At 39.5% G+C, this 20,321-nt stretch overlaps 1 protein-coding gene across 1 annotated transcript in view; it reads left to right on the top strand.

Annotated features, from left to right (window-relative positions):
- Positions 1–20,321, top strand: part of VPS35L (VPS35 endosomal protein sorting factor like) — a gene marked incomplete in the record, with an annotated part of 223,044 nt that overhangs the window by 118,277 nt on the left and 84,446 nt on the right. The window contains 3 exon segments of the mRNA XM_072419014.1: positions 141–221; positions 3,180–3,243; positions 14,877–14,975. Coding sequence (XP_072275115.1) covers positions 141–221; positions 3,180–3,243; positions 14,877–14,975 — 244 coding nt within the window.

Below are 20,321 nucleotides of genomic sequence, written 5' to 3'. Positions count from 1 at the left end.
AATTCCTAACTGTAAGTTATAAGAGAAAACTTATTTTTTTTGTCATATTGCTTCTAGTTAGTTTCTAATTAGTTTTGACTTATTATTTTGACTTATTTAGTACCCAAATCTCTATAATGTTTGAATTATCTTTCCAATAGGCATCAACAGGAACCAACTAAGGATCCAGTAATATTGAATGCTCTCCTCCATGTCTGTAAGACGATGCATGATTCTGTAAAGTAAGTTAACCTGGCCATTTTAAAAGTATCTATATATTCTATAACTTTTGTAGATGTAACATATCAATCAAGTTAACAAATGTCCATCAAATTCTCAAATATCAATCAGTTATTGCAAATGTCAATCAAATATTGAGTGGGTATGTAAAAAAAAAAAAGGCAAGGTCATTAGTTGCGTATATAATAATTTTATAGTTGCATATATGTAGACATAAATGGAATAGTAATTGAATATAATAGTTGATAGATGGTTGGCGTGCTTATATGTCTGTGTTGTGTGATTTATGTATATTGATGGTGATGTGTCAATGTTAGTGTATCAGTGATAGTGTGAGGGCAACTGGTAACATGTATTACTCGTTTGGGTTCATATCAGTGTAATAGATAATAAATAGCAGTATACACTGAAGGAAAGCGTATATATATTTGCACATAAATATGGTATATAACCACTTACTTGTTTTATTCACAGTGATAGCAATACCAGCAGTCAATTAGGTCAGTAGTGGGAAGTAAGAGAGAACACCCTAATAAGTAAGAACAATTAAAGAGGTGTATTGTTAAATTGGTAGTTGAATCCATAGTATTGTATACTATAAATTCGATCACCAATTTATCAATTGTTTATTATTGACTTGTGAAGATGAGATCTTGAAATTTATATCCGATAGATCCTAAATTGTGTATAGAAAAGTACTGTCAATGGCAACAAAGTGGTTAGAAGTCATTTTTCAACTGATAGTGGAAATGCATGTGAAAGTTTCAGTACTTTCAGATGCCAAACCTGTAAACAATGTAAAAAGATTTATGATAGGGATGATGTAACATTTTAGGGCACACTTCCCCAGGGATTAACCCCCCTAGCGGTAATCCTGAGTGTGACTTGGGGTTGATTTCACTTGAAAAAAGCGGTAATCCCAAGTCACACTCGAGGTAACTTTGGAAGCCCCCCCTACCTTTGCCCTGCGCTCCAACGGCGATCCAATTGTCCTGCTGTGATGCCGGGGCGCCAATCCGTCAGGGGGGCGTGGCCGGGCGGAAAATTTAAAATTACTGAGTAATCTGCTTTTAAATAACCACCCAGGTTCGGCCACGCCTTCTGCATTGTGCTTTTCTTCTAACTGCAGAAGATGCTGGAAGATGCGATGCACAATGCAGAAGGCCTGCTGTAGAATGTGCTCTGTTTGGGGTGCCTTGGATTTAAAGAAGGACCAATAGATCTTACAAAAGGGAAAGGTTTATTTACCTCTTAGGATATTATTTACATATGATTTTCAAGACAAAAGGGAAGAAGATAAAGGGTATATAGGAAAGGGGAAGGAAAGGGGTCTAGCTCTATCTCTAGCACATGGTCAATCTCTCACACAACCATACATACCAGGGTTTTCTCTCCTTGAACCACACCCCACTGCAGGTGCAGGGCAAATCACATTGTTGATTCATCCTTGGTGAAGTCTTGATCAAGAAGTCACACAGATTGTCCTTGTCCCAGGCTTGGGATTGTTGTCACATACCCCTGCCCCCTCAAGGAAGACTGAAGTTATAGTGAACTGGTTTGGGCAGAAACTGCCACCAAATGGTCAAACTGGCCAAGGTGTTAATGATCCTCAGGCATGCACTCATGGAAGATCAATCATTGTCTCTGTTAAGCAATCCTTTGATTGTTTGAGGGACTGCGTCTGTCCCCACAGATAATGAGGTTTATAGCTTGTTTCCAAGAAGGCAGATTTGTCTTTACATATTAGTCATATTCATATAAATGTTGGTCACTTCCAACACCTGCATTGTGCTTTGCATCTCCCTGGAGATGCACAGCAGCAGCGTCAGGGTGAGCGGGGTGGGGCAGGACATCCCCACTCGCATCACCAGGGAGGATGTGACATCTTACAATGTACAATGTAATCTTCTTTTAAATGTTTTTTTACAGTAAAAAAACACTATACAACATAACATAAAAATAAAAGTACATTTTTAATTTTGTATTTTATTTTAAATTACATTGTTGTCCATTATTTCATTATTTTTTAAAATTATTTTTATTTATTTATAAATATATTCATCATACCCTGGAGTTAATCCTAAGAATTACAGGCCCACAATATAAACAAAATTTATATGCAAAAAAATTAGGATCACTTTTTGCATAAAAAAACTAACATAATTAGAATGCTAAGGGGGTTTAAAACTACAAAGTAAAACAATATGTTATCTGTTGTGTGTACGGTCGTGGAGTGAACATGGATTGAAGTGTGCATGCCCCACAACCAAACGTTTGTTGCATCACACCACTACACAATATATATATAAATATATGTATGTATGTTTCCTGTCTTTCTGGTCTTCATTCCAGCATGTGTACATAGCCTTTTTCCTTGGTTATGGTATTCTAATGTTGAAACATTGTATTTGTTTATTTATAAACAATAATCCTATAAATAATATTCCTATTATTTTTTTTTATTATTATTTGTATCTTTTATTTTCAACCTTTACACTAGTTCCAACCTACAGCATGATCAGTGTTAATCTAACAACACTTAGCCAGCATGTTTGGCTAAATTGCTTCAATTTCAAGGAGTTTGAATATTCTCTGTTTGTGTGGTTTCCCTCCCACATTTAAGAAATATGCAGTTAGGTATATTGGCTTCAGCTCCAAAATTGGTCTTAGACTGTGTTGATAAATGTCTATAGTAGGGACGTAAGATTGTGAGCCCCTTTGAGGGACAGTCAGTGATGTGAAAATGAACTTTGTAAAGTGCTGCGTAATATGCATGCGCTATACAAATACAAGTAAATAAATTATTTCAGGTAGCTATTGTTAAGGGGATTTGCTTGCTTGCCCCATAACAGCCTGTTAAGTAAATAATTGTGGTGTTAGTACAAAAAATTTTTTCATCATTTAGAATTTTACAGGTTTTTATTGTTTTGTTATAATTTTTATTTTTATTTTTATTACAGTGCACTGACACTTGAGGATGAAAAGAGAAAGCTGGCCCATCTTATTAACATACTTATAAGGATGGTAAGAATTTTCTCAATTCCAAAATGCTTTGACTTCTGTAGAGCTAAGCTGGGATAGGGTAGGTGGCAGCCCTGGCGCATGCAATTAGATATTGGGAACAGGTCAGATAAAACACTGTTGACCTTTACAAACACAGTGGGATCGAAATTTAGAGCACCTATCCGCCTTACCATGTACCATAGCTGTAAGCCAGTGTGTTTCAGGATGAAGAGTAGAAAACTCCAGTCCACCCGGTTGAACACTTTTTTTGCATCTGTCGTCAACAAAGTACCTAGCCACGTAAATAAGGTTGATTGATCGCGTGGTGTTGTCTGTATCTTCACGCAATTGCGTGAAGCCAACCTGTTCTAGGTAGATCATGTCATATAAATAGGGGATTAGTCTAGTGGCTAAGATCTTCGCAAAATTTTTAAATGCAGTGTTAGTTCAAACACTGTGTAGGATTCTTATCAGCCTTCTTTTAGAATATACAATTTACTGAAAAAAAAAAGTTCAAAAGCTTGATCAATGTTCCTTGGCATGTAAAGAGGAGAGACAATGTCTGAGATAATATTAGGGATAAAAGATTAGCCTGCTTTCCCTCTCTCCCTCCCTCTCTTCTCTGGCAGGAGCCTCAGGATCTGTTGCAAATCTCATGGAATAGCACTTAACTAAGGGAGCCTTACCTTTTTGAAAAAAAGAGCCTTCAAGGACTTGCAGTGGTCAACTTGGTTTCCCTAGTTTGTAGCAGGCTTACAGTTGCGAAATCTGTTGTCGGATATGGGTTGGAAGCTCAGCAATCTGAAGTTACTGTTGTTGTTTCAACTGGGGCCATGTTTATTAAGAATATAACATATAGTACTTTTGAGCCTTCCATATGATGATAAGTAGTAGTAGTAATAGTAATAGTAGTAATTTCTTGAGAGTATAGACATTGACAAAGAACGTCACAGGGAGAAGTTTGCTCCTGGGTATGAGAGCCCCAGGGTTTTGCATCCTGTCAATATCCAGGTTAGTTGTGGGGGGGGGGGGGGGAGGTGGTCTATCCAGGACCATGTTAAGATTGGCTGTGACTGTGGCACAGAGTTTAGACCCTGAGGCAACTTCAGGAATACCGTGCAGCTAAATATTTTACCAACTGAAAATGAACTGAAGAAAAATACTGAGAAAAAATACAGCCAAAGCAAAAAGGCAGCCAAATCAAAATTCCTGATCTGTATAGCAGTTTAATAATTAAAAAAATATTGCAGTCACTGAATCATGACAACTAGGCAACTCACATTTTCAAGTGATCTGCAATAAAAAAATCCCTGTAGTTTTCTTGAAAGTAAACTTTATTGTTTGATTTATGTGGACAATTTTTTTAGGTATCTTTGTTTAATTTTTTATGCATACTACAAAAATGTGAGTGTTTATTGAATAGAATAGTAAGAGGTACAACGCTTGCTTTAATAACTTCATACTGGTCTAGTTCGCTTTTAGTGAGCAGAGAAGTGTGTAAGTGCATTGTAGTTACAAGTGTAGGACAAGTGCAATTGAGAGCAGTAGCTGTCAGTAGAAACGTGCTCATCAGTATGTAAGTCAGAGAAGTCATGTTGCTTTGGTGAAAAGTAAAGTGTGTACATATGGCCTTATTGATTTTTGTTCTTGCTGGTTCTATGGTGCTGGGCCCCCTGCAATGATGCTAGCATAGATCTACATGAACTATGTGGATGTCTGCAAAGCATAATTGTGACTACAGTTTACATTTAATAATAAACCAGGAATTGAGAGGGAGCCTGGTAAAAGCTTACTCTTCCCGAGTTTTAGATATACAGGGGAACTCTTTCCAGTATCAAGTCTTGGTTCTTTTGTTAATTTATCTTGTCCACACTATTGCAGTCCAGAATTACCAGTAATAACTGGAACTGGAATAACTTGCTGCTCTATTCAACTGTGTGATGCCCAGCTTTTTTTTTTGTTTTTTTGAAGTATGATGTCTTTTCCTGTTTTCACTCTCTGGTCCAGGATGAAATACAATAGATATCAGGTTAAAATGAAGGAGAAGCCTTAGCCTGCTATGGGAGAGTGGGTGGGTTGTGTCTATACAGGGGACATGGTCCACAGCTCCTTCTGCTGACTCCGCTGGGGGCGCACCAGCCAGAGCCTTGGACGACCTGTTGGCACCTGTCCTCTAGCCTCCCTAGCGGTAACCCTGAGTGTGACGCAGGGTAGAATGCTCAAAGCGGTAACCCCAAGTCACACTCGGGGTAGGTAAACCTATAGGAAGTAATAGTAAATACAGCGCTTACCTGATCCACCGGCGTCCTGCGTTGTCCATCACCGTGATCGCTGTCTTCCTCCGGTGTCTTCTGCACACGATTAGTCACTGGGGAGTTGCCGGTGACGTTGGTGTGTGGGTACGTTGCCGGTGGGGCAAGAAATTCAAAATCCATATGTATTGCATTCAAAACAAAATAACTGTATTGAATGCAACACATTGGATTTATATGTGTAAAAGCAGTACAATGTTTTCAAGAACATTTATTTTACAGTATTTTTTTTTTTTTTTTTTTTTAGAAAAGTCATGTATGTTAGCTATGCATCAGTACATCAGTTTCCACTCCTGGTATAACCACCTCCAATTAAGCAGATCTCGTTTCTGCTAAACTGTGAGAAGGAAAGTAGGTAGCAGGCCATTCTGTTATAATGACTGGGGGTAAATTAGGAGCCTAGATCAGGCGCTCCAACCCTAGTGGATGCATAAGAATAAGGTGTCTGCCATAATTGAGCACTATGAACTGAAAGGGAAACCACCATCTATATGTGGAGTATAAGTATAAGTGTTTCGCTCCCGCAGGACCTGTGTTAAGGGGCATAAAGCTCTATATTTATCCATTGTCTGTTTAGATAAGTCTTGTAGAAGCATGAAAATAAGGCCTTTATATTCAATTTTCTTTGATTTCCTTGCTATCCGCATAATGCCATCTTTCCTCTTATAGTGATGATACTCCTCCTAGACTGTATGAAGCATGCATATTGTTTGCCCCCTAGTGCATAACTTTACCTTATCAATATTAAACATTATTTGCCACTTGGCTGCCTAATTACCAGCGCATCCAGATCTGCTTGTAGATTATAGTCATCCTTACATAGTCTGGTGTCATCTGCAAACACAGAAATCTTACTCGGGAGCGACAATTCAAACAAACATTAAAGATGTATGTTGAAAATGACAATGCATCCTGTCAGTTATAAGGAGATGCTAACCTTTGTCTCTCAATAACTCTGCAATGGATACTTCCGAAAAAATGCAATTCATGTGACAGATAGAGGGCATGTTCATATCACTATATCTTCATGTCCCTACATCTCCCTTTTTCTGAGAAATTAGGTTTTACAGAAGGTAAGTGGCCAGATATGTGTGACAGAATAGCATGGTATAATAGCTATAGTCTTATCTTGTGATGGCGTTGCAAAATGTTAGGGGGAGTTAGCCACAAGAGTCCCCCACTTATCCTACATTTTTTAAAATATTTTTATTGACAAGAAATGGAAATTACAAATTAACATCGAATATCATCACATATCGAGCAACCATAAAGGCAAGTATTATACAAACTATACATAAAACTTAAACAGGTTTCTAACGATTGCTGGCTCATGAACATTTCCTGTCACTTTTTTTTTTTTTTCTTTAACATATAAACACAAAGGAGCTTAATAACAAAAGTATCTAGCATTAAACATAGAACAGCATTATCCTCATATGTCTATAGCAAAACAGATTACCAAAATGAAAATAAAGAACAAAGTAAACCAAACCAAACAACAAAACCAAAGGGGGATGGATATTCCTTCAACATTCCTATAAAAGTGGGTGCCACCGCTCAAAGGGATGATCAGGTATATGAATTTAGAGTAAAAAGCCAAGATTATGGTAGGTGCTCGTAATCGGTCCGTGATCACAATCGGATGAATGTCTGCTGTATCCACTTTAAGAAGCATGTCTTCCTAAACAAGAGCAGTATCGAGTCTTGACATCGTGGAGTGTACTGCGGACACATGAGTAAATTCGCGCTCTAGTGGATGTGAGTGTCTCAATGCATCCACAAGACCGGCTGCTGAAATAAACTAGTCAATGGATTTATCATTGGATTGGGTGACACATTGCCGTTGGGGAGGCGGTTGTGTGTCCTCTGTAGTGTTAGGTACGGCATTAAAGTTTCCAGCAATTACAAGAGATGTATGAGGTGAGGTAAGTTATGAAGGGTATCCAGCAATAAGTAAAAGAATGACTTATTATCTTGTTTCGAGCTATATACAGCCATCAATGTAACCGGACCTGCTGCGAATTGTAGTGTAATAGAAGCCCATCTTCCATGAGGGAGGAATTGAAGTCCTCTCCAGGACTTGGAGAGTTCTGTGTATTGTAACTTCCGATTGAGTAGTATATTAACCCCAGATGGTCTTCCTTGCAATGATGCTCCCCACTCTTCTCCCACCCAGCTTTTACGTGGAAGATGCAAAAGACAAGTGCGTCCCCCAACCAAACCAAAACAAACTAATCCAAGGTTGTGAGGGGAAGAAAAATGAAACATTGTAGTACTTCTAAAGGACTACCTTTTTTTCCCAATGAGAGAGGTGAGATAAATAACAATGAAATAACAATAAAGATTATACAGAACACCATCTTGCTTGGCATGCTGTTGTTGAGTAGTGTAAAGCTTTAAAACTGAATTAACAGTGTGAGCCAAAGTAGAGCTCTGTCTCCATCTTGTGGGCATTTGGAAAATAGCTTCATATAACTTGTGCCATTAAATAACAATGAGGCCCCAGATAAATTTTGTATGACAGGGATGTTGTGTAAGGACAGAAGAGTAATAAAAGATAAAACCATCATGACCGTGGCGAAGATCCAGGTGGAGATCGATCTGGTACATGGCTAGGCGACAATGAAGTCTATGAGTGATTTCACAAATGCTGCTGCCTCCTGGGGATCTTTGAATATATGTATTCCAGGATCTGGTGTGAAGACTTGGAGCACCGCAGGGTAAAGCAATGCAAATCTAACATTTTGTGCAATTGGCTGCTTGCATATCGGTGTAAAGGCTTTGCTTGGTTTTGAGGTTTCCAGTGGGACCAGTGCGCTGCATTGGTCCCAATCTATAGACCCTTTCTATTTTCACAGGGGGTTTGAGCCCTAAGGCTTTAGGCAACACAGTGGAGGAGAATTTATGAAGATCTGCAGCGTTGTATGTCTCAGGTACTCCAATTACCCTGAAATTATTTTGCCTAGATCTGTTCTCCATATCCACCAGCTTATCATGCATAAATTGGTATTGCTCAGTAATATGCTGTTGCTGAGTGCAGGTGGTAAAGAGCTCATCCTCTAAGTCACTAATCCGCTGTTGGAGATTATGTATGTGCTCCCTGTGTTTGCCAATTTTCTCTGAAAGAGGCTGATGAGTCTTTGGCAGATGAACAGCCAAAGCCTCTTTTATGTTTTCCAATAGACCTGGCTGCAGGTATTGGGAGACCTCCAAAGCAATCTTCTGGCAATCAAATTTAGGGCATTGGTGAGCTGAAGCCTCACTCCTACCTGGGCTTGTGCTGGCTTCCATGGGGTCTGCTGAGACCTCGGCCATCTTGGATGCAGTAGCCTTCCTTGCTGACTGCTTCTGCTGTGACTGTTTTGGCTGCTTGAGAGTGGAAATAAACTTGTCCATTCGCATTCCGTCGGTTCCTCTACCCGGTGAGTAAGTCGTGGAAGCACGGGGTGAAGTCTGCCAGGCACTATGTTAAAGAAACATCAGCTGTTAGGTTAATTTTAGGATCGTGAGAGAACAGACACTAGTATATCTATAAAATTGCTGTTCTAATTTATTTGGAGAAAATGGTGTTATTTATAGAAAAGTCAGTAGGCAGTACAGAAAAATACATAAAAGGTGAAGTAAACTGTGGTCCTTCAGGAATCTGGAGTCATTGATGGCCCTAAACAATGCATGACCCTGATGTCCAGGCAGATCTCCTCTTATCCCCCAGTTCATTAGTTACTTTATTATTGTTTTTTTATTTACATTTTGGTTAAAAGACAGTATATATACAGAAGAAGACTAACAAGATTTACAGGACAAACACCCGTTACAATGCAGTCAGATTTCAAATCTAGATACACATGCAACTAAAAAAAATTCATACTATTTTTTTGTTCCAATCGGAAATATTCCCTTTGACAATATCAATTATATAACCCAATAAACACATTATACTTGTGAAAATAAGTGAAATTACCACATTATCTTTCATATTTAAATAATCTGAAAAAAAAAACAAAACCGGCGGGGCGGGAAATTCAAAATCCATTTGTATTGCATTCAGTACATAATAACTGTATTGATAACTGTTCTTGTTTTCAAGAACATTGTCCATTTACGCTCCGTTGGCTCCTCTACCCAGTGAGTAAGTCGTGGAGGCATGGGGTGAAGTCTGCCAGGGACTATGCGATGATAAAACTGGAGCTGCTGCTCGCCACTGTTTACCGCATTAGGTGACGAAACCAGAGGTTATCCTACATTTTAATATACTTATATTTAAACGTTTAAAGAACATAAGCAGACATTTATATGTGACAGGGCACCCTGATATGGTACCGATGATACATTCTACTATTAAAGAGAAGTTGAGTCCTGCACTTGCAGTTACGTTTCCCTTTTCTTGCAGAATTGGGGTTCATAGAGAGTAAGGGGATAGCTATCTGTGACAGGGTAGCATAATAGCCCTCAATGTGAAAATATCTCTGATTGTTGTGCAGATTTTCTACTTGTTACCCAGTAACTGGAAACTTGTTATGTTTGGGGGGCTTAAATTTAGGTTAGTAGCAGGTCTCTGAGTTCCCTGTGTGTCCTGAAAATTTTTTATAAAGGTTTATACATGGGGATAATGACAGCTGCATGGGCACAGACATGGCTCTCATGCTGCTGCTGCTGGGATTGTTTCACAGTACAAGGTGGGCAGAAAGCAGCCTCAGCTGATTGCTGAAGTCTATAGTAAACACCCACTCTTCTGGGACCTCGGTCTTATAAAAAAAAAAAAAAAAAAAAAAAAAAAAAAAGGAGATGTGTGCACAGACAACAAGCAGAGAGGGAATGAGGAGAGGGCAAGATGTGGCCCACGGGCTGTAGGTTGTGCACCCTTGTCTTTAGACAATAGACCAGGCATGGGCAAACTACAGCCCAATAGGGATGTTTCTCCAGCCTTGCCGGTGCCATGCCGAGCAGGGTCAGGAGAAGGACCCTGCTGGGGGGGGAGGGGGAGCGGACTGGCCAAAGCTGCAGAACACGTCCCCCAGGTCTGAGCCTGCGATTGGATAGTGGGCGGGTTGTGTGCAGTGACACAGCCCACCCATTCTCCCATCTCAAGCTCAGAGCCTGCGATGAGAGCGATGTCAGCCACTGTGAAATGCTAGAAGTCCCTGTTTGTTGCTGGTATGCAGGCTCTCATTGCATCAACTAGTCTTATGAAGAAAGATTTATGATAATTTTTTAGTGATAGTGGTATGATTTATCAGGAAGAATCTCGCCTCAAAAGGAATTTGATAGTCTGTAAACTTCAGGAGGAGTCTATGGACTTTTTCCCAGAATGGACGAACCCTCAGGCACTCCCAAAAAAAAGTCCAGCAAAGTGCCTGGTTCCTCATTGCATCTCCAGCATACATGTGGGACCTCTAAGAACATCGTGTAGGGGAGGTGGCACTCTACCACCTGGTCAGAATTTTGTAGCCTGTTTCCTGATATGTGGAACTGATAGTGGATGATTGTGCTATGGAGAGAAATTGATCCCTTTGCGTCTGTGAAAAGGTAATGTTTAAATTGTGGGATCATTTTGACATATAGGGCAGTATAAAGTCTGGCTCAGTGTCAACCGTGATTGAGAGAATAGATAAGAGGTCAGATGTCTAACTGGGCCCTGTTCAGTGCATAGAGGTTCAAACTCTGTAAACGACCTTTGAAAATCCGTTAAAGCAGAGAGAGAGTATGGAGCTGATGTATTCTCCAGAATCCCAAACCTGCATACATAGGTTCGGAGTTCATTTCTACAAGCTATGGCCAACAAGGTTTTTGTAAAATATAGTTAACATCTTGGGTTCCCTGGTCAGCCACTCTTCTAAATTTAGGGTCACTATGCCTGGGTTGGAAGTAGGTACTTCCAACAACCGGTGTGAGTTGCGAAAGAGATTCTAGGTGAATTAAATGGTTTATGGAATGTGTTTAGGCTGGCTTCAATTGTTGAATGGCCGCGAATAGGGGGGGGTGCCGCTCCATTGAAGTGCAGTCGGCGGGATCTCCTCTGTCACTTGTTCTATTTTAATCCATTGTTTCCAATTGGCATTAAACCACTCTGCCCTTATGTATCGCAGTATAGTACGCAGAGGGGTCTGTCACTGCTATCCCTTCTTGCTTCTTTTTCTGTAGAAGGATTTGAAAACTTAGTCTGTGTTTTTTATGAGCCCATATGAATTGTGTAAATATTGCCTTTAGATTTTGGAAGTATTTTAATTAGTAATAACTAAATAGGTATTAATGGACTGGTTGTGTAAAAAAAGGCTTTAGTTCCCCACATTTTTATGCAATCTTTTTGTTCAACCCACTGAATTAAAGCTGAGAGTCTGCAGTTCAACTGCATCTGAGTTGTTAGATTCTCATTCAGACGCCAAAATTTGTCTCTTCCTGACGCCTCTGAGACATTCAAAACTAGCTCAATAGGCGCATGATCTGAAAGGTTAATGTTGTCCATGCCAGAGCGCTAACACGTGGGGGAGGTTGGCATGGCAGACAAAAAACATTTACTCGTCAGTATACCTGGTGTATTGTGGAAAAGTAAGTAAAGTCATGGTAGTTGGATGATGAATACACCAGATATCACACAATTGGTATTTTTTGGTATTTACAGTTTTTTTTTTTTTTTTTTTGTCATGAGATATTACCCCTACTGCTGCAAGTACCCCCAGGGCTCATCCATAGAAACATTAAGTCCTCACCTAGAATCTCCATGGCTTCTGAGAATTACTTATTAAGTGCATTTTGTAGGAAGGTAAGCTGATTGGGGTATATACAGTAGCCAATCTTAGAAGTTTAGAGTCCAAGAGGCCCTTGAGAAATAAAAGCCTGCCCTCCTTATCACACCAATTTTCTTTAAATTGCATGTGGACTCTCTTAGCAATAAGAATACTCACTCCTCTGGCTTTGGTGTCTGAGGCTGTACTATGGTATACCCATTGATAGTTGTGGTCTGTTAATCTAGGAATTTTGTCTGAGCGAAAGTGGGTCTCTTGTGGAGACGCTACTCTCGCTTTCAATGTGTGAAGGTCTGCAATGTGGTTTTTCTCTTTTCAGAAATATATAGCCCTGTAGTGTTGGGGGATATCACTTTTATAGATGGCATTTTAGAACCAGACTAGAAGTTCAACAATCAAGCACCAGGAAGAAAAAAGGTAGGGTCTAGCTAGGGCTTGGAAGTGAGTGGTGGAAAAAATTGGGGTTGGAAAATGTATGGGAATCTAGGAAGGAATAGTATTAAAGGACTATAGTAATAAAGGCTAGTACTAAAAGAATAAACCCCAATCCTGCCTCAATTAATGCTTATATTGTAAAGCTCTAGTAAAGAACAAGGAAAATTCAAAAGCAGCATATGAAATTCAAACATCTTATAACAAAGGTTAAGGCTTCTGCTTTTTAAACTCCAACAGTTTTCCCCTCTCTCCTGTTGAGGGGGGGGGGGGGGGGTTAGGGCATGGCCAAACTAATCATGTCAGTCGAGGAAACCCACACAATGGTATGCAACATGTAGCAGTGGGACCAGGAGTGGTCATCAGTCACTGAGGGGATACCCTTAGAGGGACAAGTCAGGACACTTGTCAGTGGGTAGACTGAATTACATTCAATGTCAACAATAAACTATCAAGTAATGATAGTATAAAGATATTAATGATTATACTTATCTGGTCCACACTTGCACCGCATACATGTAGTAGTTCATGTATGAGGAGAGGATAGCAGTCCGATGAGAAAAGCTTCAATAACCACACATAATTGTGGCCAGTGTAGCTTATAGGTTAGTCCTCATCAGTTCTTGCTGGATTATCTGAATGCTGCCCGGCCTGGGAAGAGGATCTCTGTCGCTGTCGCCTGTGGCTTCAAGGAGTTCATGAAGCTGTGTGGGAGTGCCAGCCAATCAGGAACATCATACAATTCTTTTATTTTGGTATAGGATTGTTTGAGGAAATAACACATTTTCAGTATAAAATACAGTATGTTTTACTGGCCTATAAAAATTGAACCGTTTTACTTTTTGTAATATACCTTATTCAGAAACCATTAAAGGACACTGCTGCTTACCTTCTGATGCTGGTTACTGCTAGTATCTATTTGTACTGCTGTGCAACATTTGAGCAGAATAGGGGAAAGGACTGGCCCTACATTTTTTGGCCGGGTTTTAGATCATTCAGGATCTGGCAAAATAACAATCTCCACTTCCTTCAATGAACTCCCCAAAGACCTTAAAGCAGACCTATAGCCAAATTTTTTACCTTACAAAGAGTAGACAACCCTTTTATGTAAGGTAGTTTTTTTCACCCCTTTTTTTTTTTTTTTTTTTTTTTTTTTTTTTTTTTTTTTTTTTGTTTTTAAAAGAGTAAGCCTACCCCGTTCTAGTGATAAAGACAAAAAAAGGAGCACAGAGCCTTCTGGTATACTTACGTCACGCATCCCTAGAGGTTTTGGGCTTATTTTTTGGAATAAGAAAAGAATGCTGCTCTCACGCATGCGCAGTGAGATCGGCACTCTTTTCTTCCCCCATTTACAGTAGGCTGCCTGCACAGTGTGAGATCGGGTGATGTAGACAGGCAGAAAAAGACAAAGGAAGATATCAGTGCCCAGCTCCGTGACGAAAGCGTTTTCCAGAATGCCATGAGACCTAAATGAGGACAGCATCAGTGAAATCGGGGGCTCTGGGCAAGGAAAGGAGAGTCTGAGTTTTTTTGTTTAGTTCCACTTTAATTAATCCTACAGATACAGAGTAAACACACTCTTTTAAAGAGAAAACTTGCTGAGATATCTAGTAGCTTTCAATCTATGTATGTAATAGGATAACATAAATATGTAACATTAAATGAAAAGAAAGATCATTTTAAAATGCAAGAACATATTTACATATGTATTTTTAATAGAGTGGGCTAGATTTAGAATATATATCAAGTTTTTATTGTTTGTGTCACATAGAGATATTAATTCCCACAATGTATTCCTTTGACCATTATCAAAAGGGCAGCAGGCCATGGGAAATGCTAAATTTATAATATTGCTATAGAAACAAGAAAACAATTAAAATTTTCCAATCTGAGATTTCAATCCGAGTAATCTGAGTTTTTTTAATTTTGCAAAGAATCTCTTGTACTAGTTGTTGGACAGGAAGTGAAGGAAAGTATTTGCAGCAGAGCAAGACAGGAAACCGAAGAAGAAATGTAATGCATCCTAACCATCCTGCATTTTGTCCTAAATAAAAAAAAATAAAAGAGAAGCTTGGGTAATAATAAAAGTATACTGTTTTCCTTTGTACATATCTCACATAATCACATAACCTCACATAATCTTTTCTTTTTCTTTTCTCTTTTCAAGGTCTCCTTTGGGCGTGATTTTGAGCAGCAACTCAGTTTCTATGTGGAAGCCAGGGCATTGTTCTGTAATCTTGAGCCAGTTCTTGTACAATTAATTCATGTGAGTGAAATCTAAATTTATCTAAATGTATCTTCATAATTCTAAATGCATTGTCTGTATACACACACTAGCCACTATATTAGGGCCACCTGTTACACTGCTTGTTTATGCAAACCCACCTTTCCTCACTCTCAATGAAGCTTGGCTGTCACCTTCTGACTCTGCCTCAGCTTTTTCACTCTCCTATGGAGTTCTGCAAACACACCCAGACCTGGCAACAGGGTAGGTAGTGGTGCGGGTCTCATTCTCTCCCCTCACTGTACTTAGGCCCTTCCTAAGTATCCTTCTTAAACGTTCTTCATAAGAATCCAGCAAAATTCCTGCTTAATCTTAACTAGTGTTTTATTTTGGAGTCCAGGACACAGGTTATATGAGCGGCCGTATAAAATAGAGTAAAATTTGCTACTCCTAATCGCCCTTTTTTCTGAACAAAAGTCTTCTACTTAACCTGTGTCCCTTATTCCCAAAAATAAATTTGAGGAACTTACTATTAAGCGTTTTAAAAAATGTAGAGGGGATCCTAATCAGAAACCTCTGTAAGAGGTGCAATACCCTGGGCAAAATATTCATTTTAATGGCCTGAATCCTAACAAACCAAGATAGGGTCTGGGAGGTCCACTTGTTGAGGTGGATCTGCAATAGGTCCACAGATATGAGCATACCCAGATATTTATTGGATGCCTTCTCTCACTTAAAGGAAAACCTCTCTTCCAGCTGGTTTTGCAGTGTGTGAGATCAAGATATATTTGAAGCTGCAGATTTGGCATAAATATTCTTAAAATTTGAGAGGTCCTGCAAAATGCATCAGGTTTATATCAAATTGTCTGAATGTGACTTCCCACCTTGAATTTATCTAATGTCTGTTGAAAAGTACAAACAAACAAAACAAAAACTCAATAAAATTATAACAGAAAACAGTTACTCAGCAGTAAATTTATCTCAATTAGAGGAAATCTAGTTGGTGAGTCTTTTTATTGATCCAACAATTATCCAGCATTACTGATTTTGCAGCATACCAGTGATGGCCTTGGTGGGGGAGGAGGGCATATCCTTGGAGGGCTGGACAGATCTCTGCTTGCTAATGATACCCTGACTGTTTTTAGGTACTAAGATGACATCCTCAGACCCAAAGTCAGACCTTCCACCGGTGCAGTGGGGCCTGGGTTCCTCCTTGTGGAGGACAATGCCTGGCCTTTTTGTTTCCAGTGTGTGTATGCAGTCCCTGGATGAGGAAAGCATTGATGCCTTTGACTACCCTTACATTCCAATAAAAAGCCTCTGGGGCATTATGTGTCCTTGCACCTGATTACCAGTAAAGCACCACACACTGTCCAGTAGTTTACTGATCCAAGTCTCAGGAGTTTTTTAGAGCACCATCCACCTCCATCTCATTGGAAGCATGGCAAGACTTGTGCGTGCATAAAGGCAGGCAAATGGCCATACACTACAGATAAAAATTTGGATTTGTTATGAAATTCACACATGTTCAAACATTCAATTTCAGTTTTTACTTTCATTTCGGATTTCAGTGTGATTTTATATCCATCTCTCAGTAGATTGATTTGGTTTCCATGAACTGTTCTTACCTCATTTTGTACTCATTTCAAAAGATTTTCAGCTTAAATATGTTAATGATCAAGGTCTGATATGTGAATTCCGTGTTACCCTGTTTTTTTTAATAATGTGGAGTTTGATTTGATTTATTGGAGTGTTGATAGAATTTTTAATTGAATCATCTGCAATGTCATACCACTCCAAAAGATGCCAGAAATAATGGAGACCTCTTTTCCATGACTTTATAAGTAAGCGTTTGTATAGGGGAGGAGAAAGTATTAAAAATGAATGAATTACAACCTCTCTAGAAGCATCAGATGTTGACCTTTTTTTTCTCTTTTATGTTCAATAGTTCTTTATTAAAGCATAAAAACAAGTACAGCATATATATAGAGTACAAATATCCATTTGTACATATTAAAGATAATAATAAACAGAAACAAGAAAGGAAGAGAAATAAGACATAGAAAGAAATGAAAAAGATCATGTAAAAGAAAAAAATACAAACATGAATAACAACTATATACCAGTCTATGAACCACAAAAACAATATATACAGCTGCAATGAACCTCAAACAAATAGTGCCGCAACAATACATTTCAAGGATGGATACCGATGGCATATTTATTATGATTTGACCATACCTCCCATGCCTTATAAAAGGCCTTAAACCTATTGTGTACCAATGCGAAATTTCTGTCAAGTGAGCATTGTACATTAGGATCATTTAGCACTTCAGATACATTGGGCACTTGAAGACTTTTCCATTTTCGTACAATTGCCATTTTAGCACTCCAAAAAACATGAATGGCCACTGGCCTAGCTCTCAACGGGACTTAATCCATATGCAAATGTAGAATAGCCATGTCTGGGTTCGCTGGTGTAAATCTACCAACATTCTCAGATGACAATATAAAGACCTGGTTCCAGAAGGAGCTTACAGATTTACATTGCCACAGAATGTGTAGCAGAGTACCAAGTTCTCCACAATCTCTCCAAAAAACTTTAGTACATTGGATAAGTGTGCCAACCTCACTGGAGTCAAGTACCACTGATTGAGCACCCCTTGATACAGTTCCCAGTGATCCGTACACCAAGTGTGGCAATACATTACCTTTAGGGAGTCTAGCCACTCACTATTTTGAGTCCTCAAATTGAGCACAGTTTCCCACATTTGCATTGGCATTATTTTCTAAAATTACAAATTAGAGCTCAATAGAGAATAAAACTTGGTCGTCCCCTTTTTCCCCATATGTGGGTTGGTAAAATATAGGTGTATGGAGCTTTCCAAGTGAAGTCTAGCATGCAAATCTATTTTTAATAAACAATGTCTAATCCGCATATATGTAACAAATTTTTTAGAGGAAAGATTATAAATCTTTTCTGAAGACTGAAAGGATTTCACCCACTGAAAAATGTACAAATCTTTAATTGTTTTAACACCTAAGTGAGACCAAGAGGAAACATTAAGATGGGGGTATAAATACTTCCAAGACTTTCAAATCCGGAGTGAGAAACAGAGTTGTGTGAAGGTTCGGTGGATATATGGAGTATCTATCCCAAATCTGGTGTTGTTTGAATGGATGGATAATTCACTGCTGCCATTGGAAATTTGTGCAATTAATAAACAAAAGTTCCATCCCAACCCATATTTTATTAACGCCGTTATTCCACCAATGCAGGATTTGTGCCATAAGGGATGCGGCATAAAAATGCAAAATGCTAGGGAGACCCATACCCCCCATCATCCTGCATTTAGTCAAAATTAAATGGCTACAGCGTGATTTTTATTATTCTATACATACTTAGAGGTATATCTTTGAGCTTCAACAAAAAAAAATCTAGTAGGTATGGGGATAATTACCTTCCAAAATAAATATAAAAATTTAGCTAACAGGAACATCTTAAGTGCCACTATTCTACCAGCCATAGAAAACGCATGTTTCTTAATGCGGGAGAGGCTGAAGGCAAACATGACAATTGTATTCGTAGTCAATTCTATTCCCACAAAGGAGACTCCCATAGAAACTGAAACTCAATTCGCAACTGAACTAGGAGGTCATACACAATATTTAGTGGTGGTATATGTGATTTGGTCATATTTAATTTATAGTACGAGGCTCTACTGTATTGTGTAGGAATATCCAGAACTGCCGGCAGAGAAAATGAAGGATCCACAAGGACAAGCATGATGTCATCAGCAAACAAACTTATCCTATGCTCCTTCCCTGATATAAACATACCAGGAACTGTAGGATCTGAACGAAACCTCTCTGCAAGGGGTTCCAGTAACAAAGTAAAAATAAAAGGGAAAATGAGTGGTAGCAAGGTGGAAGGTTTGGTTCAGTGCACAATCTGCCATATGTATGCACAAATGGAGCAACAGCTCTTAGGTGAATACTGCTGTGACAGATGTGAGCAAGTTGCCTTTCTACTATCTTGCATTGGAGAGCTGGAGAAGCACATTGCAACACTGAAATCACTGGATAACCTTGAGGGGGGTCTCCTGCTCACTGAGCAGCCAGTTAATAGCTTAGATGTGGAGGGTGGAGAGGTTCACCAGGATGAACTTATAGGCAGTTGGGTTACTGTAACTTGAGGGAGTGGTAGGGGCTCCCAGAGAAGGAAGGCCAGCCCTGTGTTTGAGCACCCCAAAATAATTGCAAAGTTATGTGAAGATGTGCAGGTGGAAGAGTCATTGCTGGCAACTTTAGATGTTACTGCTACCCCTAACAGCCGGGAGAGCAGCACATCTAGTAGTGGTGGGGAGGGAAACGCAGGAAGGAAAAGAAAATTGGTAGTCAAAGGGAATTCTTTGATCACGAGGACGGATAGAATAGTTTGTCGCCCAGATCCCTTGAACCGAAAGGTTTGCTGTCTCCCTGGTGCCAGGGTTCGGCATGTGGTGGACCGAGTGGACAAACTACTGCGCCGGGCTGGACAGGACCCAGCTGTCTTGGTCCATGTTGGAACCAATGACAATATAGATGGAAGGTGGAGGATCCTTAAAAATCAGTTTAAGGGACGAGGTTTCAAGTTGAAGAAAAGGACCTCCATGGGTATATTCTCTAGAATATTGCCTGTGCCCTGCGCAACACAGGAAAGGCAGAGGGAGCTTACACAGCTAAACGCATGGCTTAAGTCCTGGTGCAAAAAGGAAGGGTTTGGGTTCATAGAGCACTGGGTTGACTTTCCATTGGGGTACAACCTGTATGCCAGAGATGGTTTGCACCTAAATATAAGGGGGGTCTGCTGTGCTAGGGGAAATATTTAGGGGAATGGTGGAGGGATATTTAAACTAGGACAGAGGGGGGTGGGACAGTTAAATAAGGTGGCAGAAAGGTTAGTAGTCAGGAGTCAGAAACTAGTGAAGGGTGGATTGGGGATAGTTGGGGGGAGGGTTATGGATAATTGCAAGGAGCTTCCCATGTTACAAACAAACATTGGATTGTGCAGTACCAGTTGTACTGAAAAACTAAACGATTTGACAAAAATGATGGTATAAGCAGCAATGGTTTAAAGAGTCTGTTCACCAATGCTAGAAGTCTAGCAAGCAAAATAGGGGAGTTGGAAGCCTTAATGAGTGGGGAGGGTTATGAATTAGTTGGCATTGCTGAATCCTGGCTTTGTTCTTCGAATGACTGGGCTGTCAATATTCCTGGGTATACTCTCTTTCATAAAGTCAAACGAAAGGGTGGTGGTGTCTGTATGTATGTGAGAAGTGATATGAAAGTGAATGTGAAAGAAGAAATTGCTGATGGAACAAGCGATGAGGTTGAGGCATTTTGGGT

This window comes from Pyxicephalus adspersus, chromosome 7, assembly GCF_032062135.1.
Source record: "Pyxicephalus adspersus chromosome 7, UCB_Pads_2.0, whole genome shotgun sequence".
Classification (NCBI taxonomy): domain Eukaryota; kingdom Metazoa; phylum Chordata; class Amphibia; order Anura; family Pyxicephalidae; genus Pyxicephalus; species Pyxicephalus adspersus.
The sequence above is the reverse complement of the archived record's forward strand: the minus strand, read 5'-3'. Positions and strand labels throughout refer to the sequence as shown.